At 39.9% G+C, this 13501-nt stretch overlaps 1 protein-coding gene across 12 annotated transcripts in view; it reads right to left on the reverse strand.

Moving 5' to 3' along the window:
• Positions 1 to 13501, reverse strand: part of FGGY (FGGY carbohydrate kinase domain containing) — a 395380-nt gene that overhangs the window by 111400 nt on the left and 270479 nt on the right. For 10 of the 12 annotated variants that reach the window (XM_084872970.1, XM_084872965.1, XM_084872968.1 and 7 more), the window contains one exon: positions 5083 to 5144. The exons of the other annotated variants lie outside the window; for them this stretch is intronic. In XM_084872970.1, the coding sequence (XP_084729096.1) occupies positions 5083 to 5144 (62 nt within the window). The remainder of the gene's footprint in view (positions 1 to 5082; positions 5145 to 13501) is intronic. 12 annotated transcript variants of the gene reach the window in all.

The following is a 13501-nucleotide window of genomic DNA, read 5'->3' on the forward strand; positions in this document are numbered from 1 at the left end:
GGGGTCCTCTGCTTACAATCCCCCACTCCTGAGTTCACTGAGGTCAGGGGCTGTATCTTCCACTCTGTCTCTTTCTCCCCACCAATTGTCTAGTTAGTCTCCAGAGCCAAATTAATCCATTTAAAGGGTAAATCTGATCTTGTTTCCCCTGCTCAAAAACTAAAACTTGAATAAAATCCAGTGTCCTTACAATTGTCTATAATGACCCACATGATTTGGCCCTTGGCTTACATGCTGCCTGCACCAGCCTCCCGCTATCTCCCAACTTTGTCCCAGCCACAATGGCCTTCCCAATGTCCCAGAGTTGCTCAAGGCCTTGGGCCTTGTTATTCCTTCAGACTGGAGGGACCCTCCCCTACAACCATAGTTTAGTCCCACTCTTTATTCAAAGTCCTGCTCAAGTGTCACCTCCTCAAGGATGGCTTCTTACCTAAAATAGTTCCCACCCCACCCATCACCCCAACATCCCTCACTCCATGTTTCTCCTCACCCATCTCTATTTTTCTTTGAAATGCTTATCAATACCTGGTGTGCAAATGTGTTCTCTATCTCTCTCTCTCTTCACTTTACTCTCTCTCTCTTCCTCTCTCTTGCTCTAGAGTGTGTGTGTGTTGTGTGTGTTATGTGAGCATGTCTATGTTTAAGTGTGTGTATAATTTCCATGAAAATGAGACAGGTTAGTAAGACAGAACAAGTGTAATTAGGGAAAGTGAGACAGATAGTTAAATGGCCAAGCAGTTTACAGCCATCTAATAACTCAAAAAAATCCTATCTTTCCTAACCAAGGACACTTAACAGTAAATAATTTACACTTCTCCTCCTCAACCAGGGGAACAAATAGCATAAATTAGCCTACTCAGGGAGATAGATAGAAGAAATCCTATTAGTGCCATTTGTGCCAACCATACCCAACGGTGGATGAAATTAAGGGAATAAATCTCATTTTGGCCCATCAGCATAAACCTGATGACTATTCTATTGAGATCCTTCCCTGAAACTGCCCCTAAAATTCCAGTCCTTTAAAACTCTCAAGAGCAGGATCCAGCACTCTCGCTTTCTCTCTCTGGATCAATCCTGTACCTTTCCCTCCCCAGCTCATTCTTTCCCCCTGGTGCCTTTCTCTCTCCTAAGTTCCAAGGACCTTTATTTTGCTTCGGTAACTTGTATTCTGAGCCCATGCACCCAGCTGGCTCACTCCTACTTACCTCTATAAATTTATAAATAAACTTTATCTTATAACTTGAGTTCCTGGCTCTGAATTATTTCTCTGCTGAGGTCTAACTTCACTGGTAACAAGGGGTGCTGTTTCACTGCCAACATTGCCAGTAACAAAATCAAGGGCTTTGGGTTTGTGTGTGTGTGTGTGTGTGTGTGTGTGTGTGTGTGTGTGTGTTTCACTTTTATATCATAATATGCCTTTAGAGGAAAATAGACAAACATTCACAGGCATATTCTGAACACTAAAAGTAGGTTTAATGATACAGGCATAATATGCCTGTGATATTATACCTGTATTTAATGAGCCTACGAGTCTCATCAGACAGTCTGGAGAATGCACTTTAACTCTTGCTCTGCTGCCAACCTGGAATCTAGTACTTATAGACTGTGCTAACATCTCCCCACTGAACCCTACCGTCACCAGGACCTCATTCTGAGACACTGGTGATCGAGGTGGTCTAGAAGAATTAAGACAACATGTAGTTTAGAGAAAAAGAGCTCAAGTTAGTATCAAATGCAAGGCGATCTCTGGCTAAGCAGAACCATTTCTGGCTGTTTGGCCCCACATACAGGGAGACTTAGGTTGTCAGTTACAGGCATGGGCACATCTAGCTTGTGTTTACTTAATTTCTAAGCTCACTAGACATTTCTCTTCAGGGATGTCTTGTCTAAAAGGATTATGGTAAATCAAGAGTATAAAATACTAAATCTGTTTATCAACACGTGTTTCTACAGTTTCAAATAGGATTTGCTGATGCTAAGCTCTAAGATAGGGGTGGCCTGCTTTTAGAGAGCCCAAAGTCACACCCAAAGTGGCACATGGTTCCCGGTTCCATGGGATTAGCTGTCCGCTCCAAACAGCCTGCTTCACTTTATTTATTTCTTATTTTTTTAAAAAGATATTTTATTGATTTTTCACAGAGAGGAACGGAGAGGGATAGATAGTTGGAACATTGATGAAACATTGACCAGCTGCTTCCACCCCCCCCCCCCCCGCCCCCATTGGGGATGTGCCCACAACCAATGTACATGCCCTTGACCGGAATCAAACCTGGGACCTTTCTGTCTGCAGTCCGATGCTCGGTTTTGGCAGCCCACTTCATTTTAATAATAATAGCTAAGCCCATTTCTTTCTGAGCCCTGAAAGACAATGGATCCTATAGTCTTAGAATATTCATAGATCTGATAAAGATAAACTTTCATTTGCAAGGCAATATAAGGGGAAAAAATGAAAAAGAACCAATATTTATTGAATACATACTCAATAGATGAGTTGGAGATAAAATTTGAGAATCCTCAAATTATAGAAAGAAATAAAGGCAAGAGTGTGGATGGGATCACGTGGGGAAAGAGGGCAAAGAGAGTACCCAGTTATGATGAGCTTTGATGTTATGTTCTAGAAAAAGACCATAAATTTGAAAAGGAGATTAAGGAGTCAGAGACACAGGAGAAAAACTGGAAGAGGGTGACTCCAGAAAGAAAGCCAAGGAAAAAGAGTGTTAATAAAGGAGAGCAAAAGCATTGGTGCCAGATACCGCTGAGAGCTCAAGGGACCTGGGTCACATCCCAAGGACTCAGTAGAGGTCACTTAGGACCTTAAAAATAAATGTTTCAGAGGCCAATGGTTACAAAATTTACACTGGAGTGGGAAGGAGGAAGTTCAAAGTAAGGAAATAGTGACCAAGAGTATAGGCAATGCTTTGGTGAAACTTAGTTCCAAAGGGAATCACAAGATGAAACCCAAGCAGGTGGTTGGAAAGTGGTAGGAAGTCAATTCCTATGTGGAAAGAGTTGGGATTTAAATACAGGTCTGACTCCAAGACTGAATTTTATTAATGGCTGTTATGTTGCTGTTTCTCCGAGTTTACATGCTAATCCATAAATCCTTCTTTCCTATTTTCAGTAAAAACTACAGTACTCACATGAGGTTCATCTATAGGAAAAAGTTCTGGATTTTGAGTATTTCCTTGCAAAGTCTAACTATCCCTTAGGTTTGCGTTGAGCTTTAAGATCTTCACAGATTGGCATTTCCATGATCTACTTTCATCTTTATAACACCTCTAAAAGAGGGCAGTATCATTGTGATTTTATGGGTGAAGAAACTGAGTCACCAAGGCATTTATGGCATAACTGACACAAGAATCCCCACTCTAATTTCCAGCCCTGTGTTCTTGCTACTCCATTATCCTTTCCACAAAAAGTCAGGTAGGTTATGGATGATTGACATCTGCTGTTTCATACTAGAACAAGCATGGCAAAAACTTCCTCTTTTATAATCATTGGTAATAATAGCAGAAGTAGTAGGAGTTGTCATAATTATCTGAGTACAGTTTTCATAGCCTTGTCAAAGACATTACCTCACTAATCTCCAAGCGAATTCTGTTATCAGAAGTTTGTTCTCTCATAACTACTCTCCATGTTCTGATGAGGACACTTTGTTCACACATAATACATGTTGGAGCTGGGTATGAATCTAAATCTCTGAGCTCCAAATCCAGTCCTCTTGTCTCTGTGTTAGTGGTTTTTACATGCCGGAGTCCTTCAAGAATCTGATGATAGTTATGGCCCCTTTTAACAGAAATATATGCATGAGTGCGACACCAAGCTCTTGTGCTAAGTGTTCACATTAGTACTAGGGTGACATTGCTTCCAGGCCATCTCAGAAGAGGGACCTAGGAGATGAATGTATGTATGCTCACATATCTGTATTTATTTATTTTATATCCATGAAACAATCACAAATTGCTTCTAATACTTCTGATTTCCACCCTGTACGATAGGGTTCATTCTAATCTCCCCCTTTCCTGATAAGTGAGAAACCTGTCTCTCACTATACACATATATTTTTATTTGCTCAATGTATTATACACATAAAGGAGTTTCAGAATGGCAAACCCGTACATCTTTGAAAAATAAATTTGGTATGTACAGCATAATATTTATGTTCAATTATTTTATCTGTAGCTATACAACCTATTGTCAAAATATTTTCCCCCAAAGTTACTTATGTTAGTTCTTCTCTTTCCAAAACCCTCTTTAGGGTGATTATGGTATTCATTACTAACACAATAGGTTCCTTTTTTTTTTTTTTTTTTAACTGTTTGTATTTCATTTTACCCATGCCCCACAACACACACATATCCTGGTATCTATCTATCTCTTTAGTTATCTATCTATTTATTTTCAGGGACACATGAAGCATCACTGTAGTTTGAATAGTTATCATTGTACAAAAAACACTCAGAAAAGTGCCATGCCTGCCTACTCTCCTGTTCCTATCCCCCTAGTCTTTGCATTCCTTTCTATCCACCCAGTACAGATAATCAATCTCAGTTTCTGGTTTAACCTTTGTGTTTTTCTTTTGCACAAATGAGAAATACACATATATGTTCTTATATCGCCTGCTATTTACATGAAAGAGAATATACAGTCATCACTTCTTTGCATTCCACTTTCTTAATGATATATCCTAGCAATTACTCCATATCAGTTATTATTCTGAATTTTACAGATGAAGAGACAGGCTTAAAGAGGTTGAATAACTTGCCCAAAGTTACACACCTGGTAAGGAGTGGTAAAGCTGGATTTGAACCCAAGAGGTTTTGAATCCAAATCCATATTCCTTCTATTACATCAGTTTCTCTTCCATGGGTCCTGGCATATTTTAGCTTCTTTGAACTTCCTTAGATCATTTAAAAAGTTAATATCTGTGTGCTCTAGATCACCTGGATGACTGCCTTATAACCACATACTTCCAGGCATTCTCATTTCCCACAGGTTCTGAAAATCACCTTTCAGCCTAAAGTGAGTGCCTTCAACATAGCTGGGCATGGAAGCTATAGGGTGCTGAAAGGAAGCAGTTACCTGGCTGTGGCCTTGGCTTGCAGCTCAGGGAAGGCAGCGTGGCCCTGCACCATGTGGTCTATCTGAAAACAAACAAACAAACAAATAAAAAAAGAGAGAGAGAGAGAGATGGGTCAGTTTCACAGTTTCTCTAGTCTCTTTCTAGCCAGAAAATATTTATCAAAATGTCTGTTTCTTTCAACTCTTTGTTTATAAAGAATCTAAGAATGTTAAAAAGCCAGCTCAGCAAGAGTGTTTTAGCTCTTAAAGAAATCTAGCTTTGCTTAACCTAGTGTTGGCCTCTTGGATTTACAAAACAATGATGATGAATTACAGAACTGTACACCTGAAACCTATACAATTTTATTAACCAATGTGACCCTGATAAATTCAATAAATAAAAAAATGAAAATAAAAATTATCTTGAATTTTTAAGAAAGAAGTTTAAAGAAAACAGTAGCAGGAAATTAAACTCTCAAGGCTAACTTAGCAGCAGCAAGTCCAAGAATGAGGTGTGATAAAATGAGTGAGAAGAAGGGGTAACTCAAGGTAAGTGCTGGGGGAGCTGGTGTTGAAGCACTAACCTCTGGGTCATACCTTTTTCACCTCCTAATCCAGGCTCTTATCCCAGGGCAATGCCAGACCCTGAACTATTCATTGTGTCTTACTAATGGAGAAGATGAGTGAAAGACCTTGTGAGGAGGAAGAGTCAGTTAAGAAACAAAAAAGAAAAAAGAAAGAAGTGTTGTCCGAGAAGAGTCAAAAGAACCTCCTCTGATCGAAAAGTTATGTCACATGGGGAACTGGAACATACCAGTAGCTCTCCAAGGACAAAGATGTCCGAGCTCCACAGACAACTATCTTCTTCTCATGTCTAGGATTTTATTCTCTAAGCCACTTGGCAGCTCTAAACAAAATAATATATATAATGCATCAGGAAGAGGAGTGCTTTGCCCTGCTGTTGCTCTGCTTGCTAGAACACACCCAACACCGTATTGGGATCTTGAACTTAATTTGTATGTCTTCTCAAAGTTTACATGAGTCTCTAGAACTCCAAAACAACTATTATGAGAGATTTATTTTCACTCAAACGATGAACCAACTGGTTGTTTTGGCCTCATGGAGATAGTCTCTCTGAGGATGCTTCTTGAGAGCCAGGTCTGTGTAGGAAGGTAGAGAACTGGTTCTGGAGCCACATTGGCAGGGTTTGCAGGCTGGCTCTGATGTTAACTAGCTGTGTGACCTTGTGCAACTCTCTTAGCTTCTCTGGGCCTCAAAAACCTCCTTTTCCCTTCCCCAGCCTCCTTTTTAAAACAAGATTGCTGGGCCCAGCCACTATGGCTCTGTGGTTGAGCATCGATCAATGAACCAGAAGGTCATGGTTCCATTCCTCATCAGGGCACATGCCTGGGTTGCAGGCTTGATCTACAGTAGGGGGCATGCAGGAAGCAGCCAATCAATGATTCCTTTTCATTAGCCATGTTTCTATCTCACTTCTCCTTCTCCCTTTCTCTCTGAAATCAACAAAAATATTTTAAAAACACAGGGTTGCTTGGATTTAGAGAATATCTCCCACAATGCCAATAATAGCATAAATATATCACCAAAAATGTATTGTCTCATTTGCCATCTATATTCAAAATAGATAAATATGTAAATTGACTGTAACTCCATGGTGGCCACAGCCAATCAGGAGTATGCAAATTAACCTGACAAATATGACAGTCTTGTGGGCAGTGCGCACGTGCACAGGCACTGAGTGGCTGAGGGTGGATGTTACAGACCCCTGCTGCTCAGGGCTTTATGCGCAGGTGCCAAGCACTCAGGGGTGGGGTGGGATGCCCACCTGCCCTCTGTGTAGCTGGGGCAACTCAGCGGGCATCCCTGGGACCCCACTGGCTTTGAGCCTGTGGGCGGGGTCCCAGGGATGCCACAAGAGTGTCCATTCCTGTCATCCCCGCCTGGGGACAGCTGGAGTTTCACAGTCCTTTTGATTTGTGTAGCACCTGGACCTGAAGCCAAAGCCTAGAGAGTGGGGAGCACCAGGAATGCTGGGAATCGTAGTTCTGGTGGCAGACGTGTTGCAGGATCTCTTAGACACTAGAGCAAAGTGAGCCTGGAGCAAGTTACTGTTGCAGGTGGGGGATGGAGGGAAAGCAAAGGTGAGACATAAGTTAAGTCAGAGTGTTGAGGAAAAATTAAAGGGAATATATCCTGCAACTTCTAGGAAATCTCCAACAATGGAGCAAAGAAAAAAAAAAAGAGCTCAATTATTCTGGGTTGTGGTCTCAAATAAACTGGGTTGTGGGCTCAGACAATTTGCTCAAATGATTGCAAAGACAGACAGAAATTCATGGATTGCAGAGGGCTCCCTTGAGGGCTCCCAGATTGAAGAGGGTGCAGGTCAGGCTGAGGGACCCACCCCTTGTGCACTAATCTTTGGGCACCAGGCCTCTACTATATTAATAATAAACTAAGCGTTTCATATACATTATCTCATTTATTCCTTACAATACCTCCATGGAAAAGACTATTGATCACTATGGAGATGAGAAACTGGAGTAAAGGAGATAAAGTAACTTTCCCAAGGTCACAGGGGAATAAGTAAGTGATAGATCCTTTTGTTTTTAGCCAGGTCGCTCTGTATCAAAAGTCCTTATTCTTGACTACTATACCACATTACCTATTAAACTTCCAGGTATAATGTAATTTGTTGAACTCTATTTGTACAGTTTTGCAGAATATTTCAACATTATAACAAAGCAATTGGTCATTTCAATGGGGAGAAATGCAGGTTTTGAAGGCTTATTTTCTACTGGGTTAGCATGATGAGGAATATTCTGGACCTTAAAGAGGCTGCATCAGTAAGGCTTTACTTCATTTGATGCTAATTTTGGTGGGAAGTACTGTAGGAGGTGAGAGAAGGGATCCTATATAATAAAAGGCTAATATCCAAATTGACCAAAAGGTGGAATGACCAGTCGCTATGATGCGCACTGACCAACAGGAGGCAGACACTTAACATAGAAGCTTCTCCCCTGGTGGTCAGTGTGTTCCCATGGGGGAGCACCACTCAGCCAGAAGCTGGTTTCACAGCTGGCGAGTGTACTGGAGGTGGTGGGAGCCTCTCCTGCCTCCTCAGCAGTGCTAAGGATTTCTGATTGATGGCTTAGGCCTGTTCCCCACAGAGAGCTGGTCTAAGCCATCAGTCAGACATCCCCTTAGAGTTCCTGGATTGTGAGAAGGTGCAGTCTAAGCTGAGGGACCCCGTCCCCTGAGTGCACAAATTTTGTGCACTGGGCCTCTAGTATTTAAATAAGCTCCCAGGAGGAAGCACAGAACTTAGCATTTGTGGTGCATACGTAACGGCAGTTACGTAGTATTTACTGAATGCTGAATGCATCAGGTACTGTGCCTAGCCTCCTGGAACACAGTGGGAAATAAGAAAGATAATACAATACATAGTAGCATTGAGATCTATAATTTGGCAATTATAGTATAGTTGGGGGAGGTGAGGCTTCAGCTGAGAGGCCAAGAACAGGCAGTTTGGAGGAGTAAAGAGTTGAAGGCAAGGTGTTCAAAAAGGATTTGGTGATGAATAGAGATGAAGATGGAGAGACATGGGTGGTTACAGATAATATGGAGACTGGTCAAGCCATATGCCTGGAATATTATAGATGCTCAGTAAACATTTGTTGAATAAAGGTAGGATGCACAAACCATACGGAGGCGCAACACAGGCTCACAGAGTACCATGTACTTCTTGGTAGCACTTACCACATATCTCCTGGGTGTCTATTTGTGAGAGGCACAATTTGGTCACAAGGTAACTGAATATTAAATTAGAGAATAAGTGAAGTGTTGGAAATAGAGAATAACAAGGAGCATGGGGACAAAGTGGGTCTTAAACATCAGGTAAGTGTTTCAGTGTTTAGAGTTTTATTTTATTTGAGGCCTAAGAAAATTATTTTGATTTAGGGAGCAAAATGTTAAAAAAAAAACAAAACAAAAAACAAACAAACAAAAAAAAAAAAAACAAGTGAAGGAATGTAAGTCTGGTAGGGTATATAAGCCACAGAGATGAGAACTGAGAGTAACAATATCATCTGTGGCAATATCATCTGATCTGCTGACGTCATCATACCTGAATGCAAATAAAATGGACATTTTAAAACAGTGGTTTAGTGGAAAGAACATGCACTTTGGAAACAGACAGGCATGGGTCCAAATTCATGGTCTATACTTATTTTCTGTGCTATGTAGGAAAAATTACTTGACTTCTCAGAACCTCATTTCCTAAACAGTAACATAGGGTTAATAAAATTTGCTTTTCAGGAAAGGTTGTGGTGAGTGGTATATAGAGTGCCTTTCAGTTCATAACACCTATTGCTAAAAAGATGGGGTACCACCAAAAGAGTAAAAATAGCTAGGAGAACAGTATCACAAATGGTCAGCTGCATTTTTGTTTGTGGGTTTTTTTGTTGTTGTTTTTTTTTTTTCCATAGCATCTGGTGGTAAAGGCCCACCCTGCTTAGCAAAGACCAAGCCAGTTTGTCAAAAAACTGAGCATTCATTTCAAGAGCCTGGAGTGCCTGTTCCTAGGGTTAGTCTCTCTACTTATATTTGATTTGCTAATGCATTTAGCACAATATAGAAGAACACGATGTCCCATTATTGGTTCCTTGTTTTCCAATGAAATAACCAGTTTAACCACAATCACTGTATTTGCCAAGTGGTTTGCCTTAGGAATATATAGACAGCGCTATTTTAACTCTAGTTCTATTTTCTTTTCTCCTCCATCTTCTCAGATTTCAGCTCTGAGAGCAAGCAGTTAGAAGGGTAGGCAGAAAAATCTACCAACTATTTGGTTACTAGATAGGAAGCCCACACTGGATTAGATCAGATCTTTAAGATGACTTTTAGGTCTAGATCAAAAGGGAGAGGCCACCTTACAATATATAACTTGGGTTGGATTTCTGGCCCTTGCTTAAAAAGGTGGCATCTGCCTTGAGAACATGGGATAAGTAGAAATGCAATCTATATAAAGAAAATGGTAACATACTAATTAGACCTGGTCAACCAGCCATCTTTCGGATGTCTTATTTCCTTCTGGACAAAGCCATGATGGTGGGGGGCTAAGGCAGAGGCAGTTAAGGGCAAGATCAGGCTGGCAGGGGAGGGCAGTTGGGGGCATTAGGCAGGCAGGAAGGTGAATGATTAGGAGCCAGTAGTCCTGGATTGTGAGAGGTATATCTCAGATTGGAGAGGGTGCAGGCCGGGCTGAGGGACAACCCTCCCCTCCCCCATGCACGAATTTCGTGTATTGGGCCTCTAGTATAGTATAACATAGTGATCAAAAATGGTCAGTATGAGGTGGCATCTGGCCCACAGATGTATTTTATTTGGGAAATAGAATGCTTTTTTTAAAAAATGAGCCAATATTTTAAAATTTGGAGATTTTACTTAATATCCATACTTGGGTTTCTTTTGAAGATACAGGCCACCCATGCTCTCTTATGACAAGAGTCAGGTGGAGCAGAGTGGTGACTGATCCCTCAGACAGTCTGTAAGAAGCACCACCACTCCCTATCACGTCCCAACAACAGACACAGATTTCATCAGTGTATAATCAGGACTGCACTAATACTTCATTTTTGTGGAGATCTATTTTGCTATGCCCTTCTTTCTGTAAAAGGAGGGATCATGGAATTCAGCCATAGAGTATGAGTTGAAAGAAAAATTTCTCTGTGGGAGTAGAAAAAATATTTGCCAAGTCTGTTTATTCATTTGCACTGTCTGACTGCTTCGGGTATTTGAGGTTTTGACCCTTGCAGAGAAAGCACAGACAAAAAATCCTGAGACCCGACTTCAGTTCTGACTCGGGGCATGATTGTGGACGAGAACATGTCTAGTTCTCTCTGTTAAACATTTAACACATTAACATGACAAATACACAACTGTTTGTAAAATTACACAGAGAACAAAATTACATTGCCTGAGATATTAAAACTGTTGGCATAAAGTTCACATGCAAGGAAACCTGTAACAAAGGCAAACTTAGAGTTAAAGAATTTTAGGTTCTATTTTGCTAAAACAGAGCCATCTTATTGCATGATGAATTTTTCTGTATTAAAATCAGTTTCATGTATGAGTCTTGAGGCTGTATTACATCTTGCTTTGCAGACAGAGAAATCATTAGGCACAGAGAAATGGTCATCACTTGCCATACCTGCCTTCTTTCCACTATTATTTACTTGTAGTGTCACTTTTTTTCATCTAAGCTATTCCAGCTCTTCATTAACCTAGTTTTGTAATTTAAAGTGAAAACATTTTGCCTGATTTTTCCCAGCTTTAAAACTATCATGAGCCAAAACCGATTTGGCTTTGGTCCCAGGTTTGATTACGGTCAAGGGCATGTACATTGGTTGCGGGCACATCCCTGATGTGTAGGAGGCAGATGGTCGATGTTTCTCTCTCATCAATGTTTCTAACTCTCTATTCCTCTCTCTTCCTCTCTCTTCCTCTCTGTAAAAAATCAATAAAATATATTTTAAAAAATATTATGAAAATCAAAGGAAAGAAGAAAGCCTAACCTAATAACAATCAACATTCCTGGAAGAAAATATCATCTTTTTTTTTTCTTTACAACTTAATTTTAGTTTTATGTAAACAACTTCACTTACAAGTGGATGAATTCGGATTTAATGCAGAACTAGTTTAGTCAGTTTTATTTATCATCAAAACTGGTTGCTTTGTGTGTTTTTGTAGTTTAATTAGTTCACTTACTAGTATGTGACATATGGCTACCTTGTGTCAACCACCAATCTAATAATCAGGATACAAAAATAAATGAAAGCCACTGTCTGTGAGTGGAAGATGGGCATGCCAATATTCTAATATGGCCTTACTGGTAAGTTTCTTTACAGAGTCAACAAATGAATTAATTGAACACCTACTCTGTTCTAGTCCTAGTAAGTAAGCACAGGGGATTCACTGCAATTAAGACAGATGTAAACTGTGTCCAGATGGAGACTATATTCTACTGAAAGATACGGACATTCAATAAATAAGTATAATAATTACAGAGAGATTAGTGATGTGAAGGACTGATTTAAATAGAGGGTTTAGGGAAAACCTGGCGGTTAAATTCAAACTAAAACATAAAAATAAAGAATCAACAATTTCTAAGTAAAGAGAATAAAAAAGGCAAAGATCCTGTAGTGAGTAGAGCGTCATATGTCAGGAATTGGCAAGAATCCAGTGAGACTCCACTGGAATAAGCATGTAGGAAAGATGTGTGAAATGAGGATAGGGAGCTAGGAAGTAGAGAGAATCAAGCAGGCTGTGACAATGGCTTTAGATTTTATTCTAAGCACAATGAAAGACATAGAAGACTCAGGGTACTAACGTAATCCTATTTGCTTTAAAAGAAATAATTCAGGGGTTTTACTTCTTATATGGATTGAATATCTCATATCATAAAAATTCTCCCAAGGATAATAATTATAAATACTGCTAAAAAAATATATCAAATAATTATCTGAAGACACTGGAAAGGGACTAAAACCAGGTAGAAGCTGGAGAGGAGTAGACATGTATAAAGAAAAATACATCACTACATGTTTCCTGATATAGATTTTTAAAAAATTTTTTTAAATCAATCTTTATTGTTCATATTATTACAAAGGTTCTTCTTTTCTTCCCCCCTCCACCAGGTTCCCACCCCACCCTTGCCCCCTCCCCACCCCCCATTGTCCTCATCCATAGGTGCACAGTTTATGTTCAGTCTCTTCCTCCCTCCACCACTCCCCCTTTCCCAAGAACAGTTTGTCCACTCCCCTCCCATATTGCCGACTCTACTACAATGAACAGCTATTATTGTTCATCAGGTGTTTCAATCTCCTTTTTTTTTTTTTGTTGTTGTTGTTGTTGTTGTTTTAAATTAATAAACGTTTATACTTCTAATAATAAATTTTAAAATCTAATAATTTTAAACCTTGTTTTTTTTTCTGCCCTGGGAATTGAGAAGCAAACTTGTTTACATGTAAACTTGCCCTTAGGCTATCAAAATGTGTAGCCATTCAAGTGTAAATGGACACATTGTTTAAACATAGCTGCTAGTTGGAATTGGATTACCTGTTCTGGGTGGGAAGGGTTTGTCTTCCCCTTTCTCCATTAAAATTAAGGTGTTAGCTTTAAAACCTCTTTTTGGCAAGAGACCTTAAACTTTCAGAACTTTAAATTTTTCAAATAGTAAATCAGTTACTTAGCATTTTCTCAAATCAATAATACCTCCACATGCCCAACTTCACACAAAAGACATTTCTAAATAGATCAACCAACCTCATCCAGGCCCCAGACAAGGCACTCACAGATCAACACCCCAGCGCTATACTAACTCAACAAATCCAGATCTAAGCCTTCATCACTTGATTCAGCA

The sequence above is a fragment of the Pipistrellus hanaki genome (genome assembly GCF_964339955.1).
Source record: "Pipistrellus hanaki genome assembly, chromosome: 2".
Taxonomy (NCBI): domain Eukaryota; kingdom Metazoa; phylum Chordata; class Mammalia; order Chiroptera; family Vespertilionidae; genus Pipistrellus; species Pipistrellus hanaki.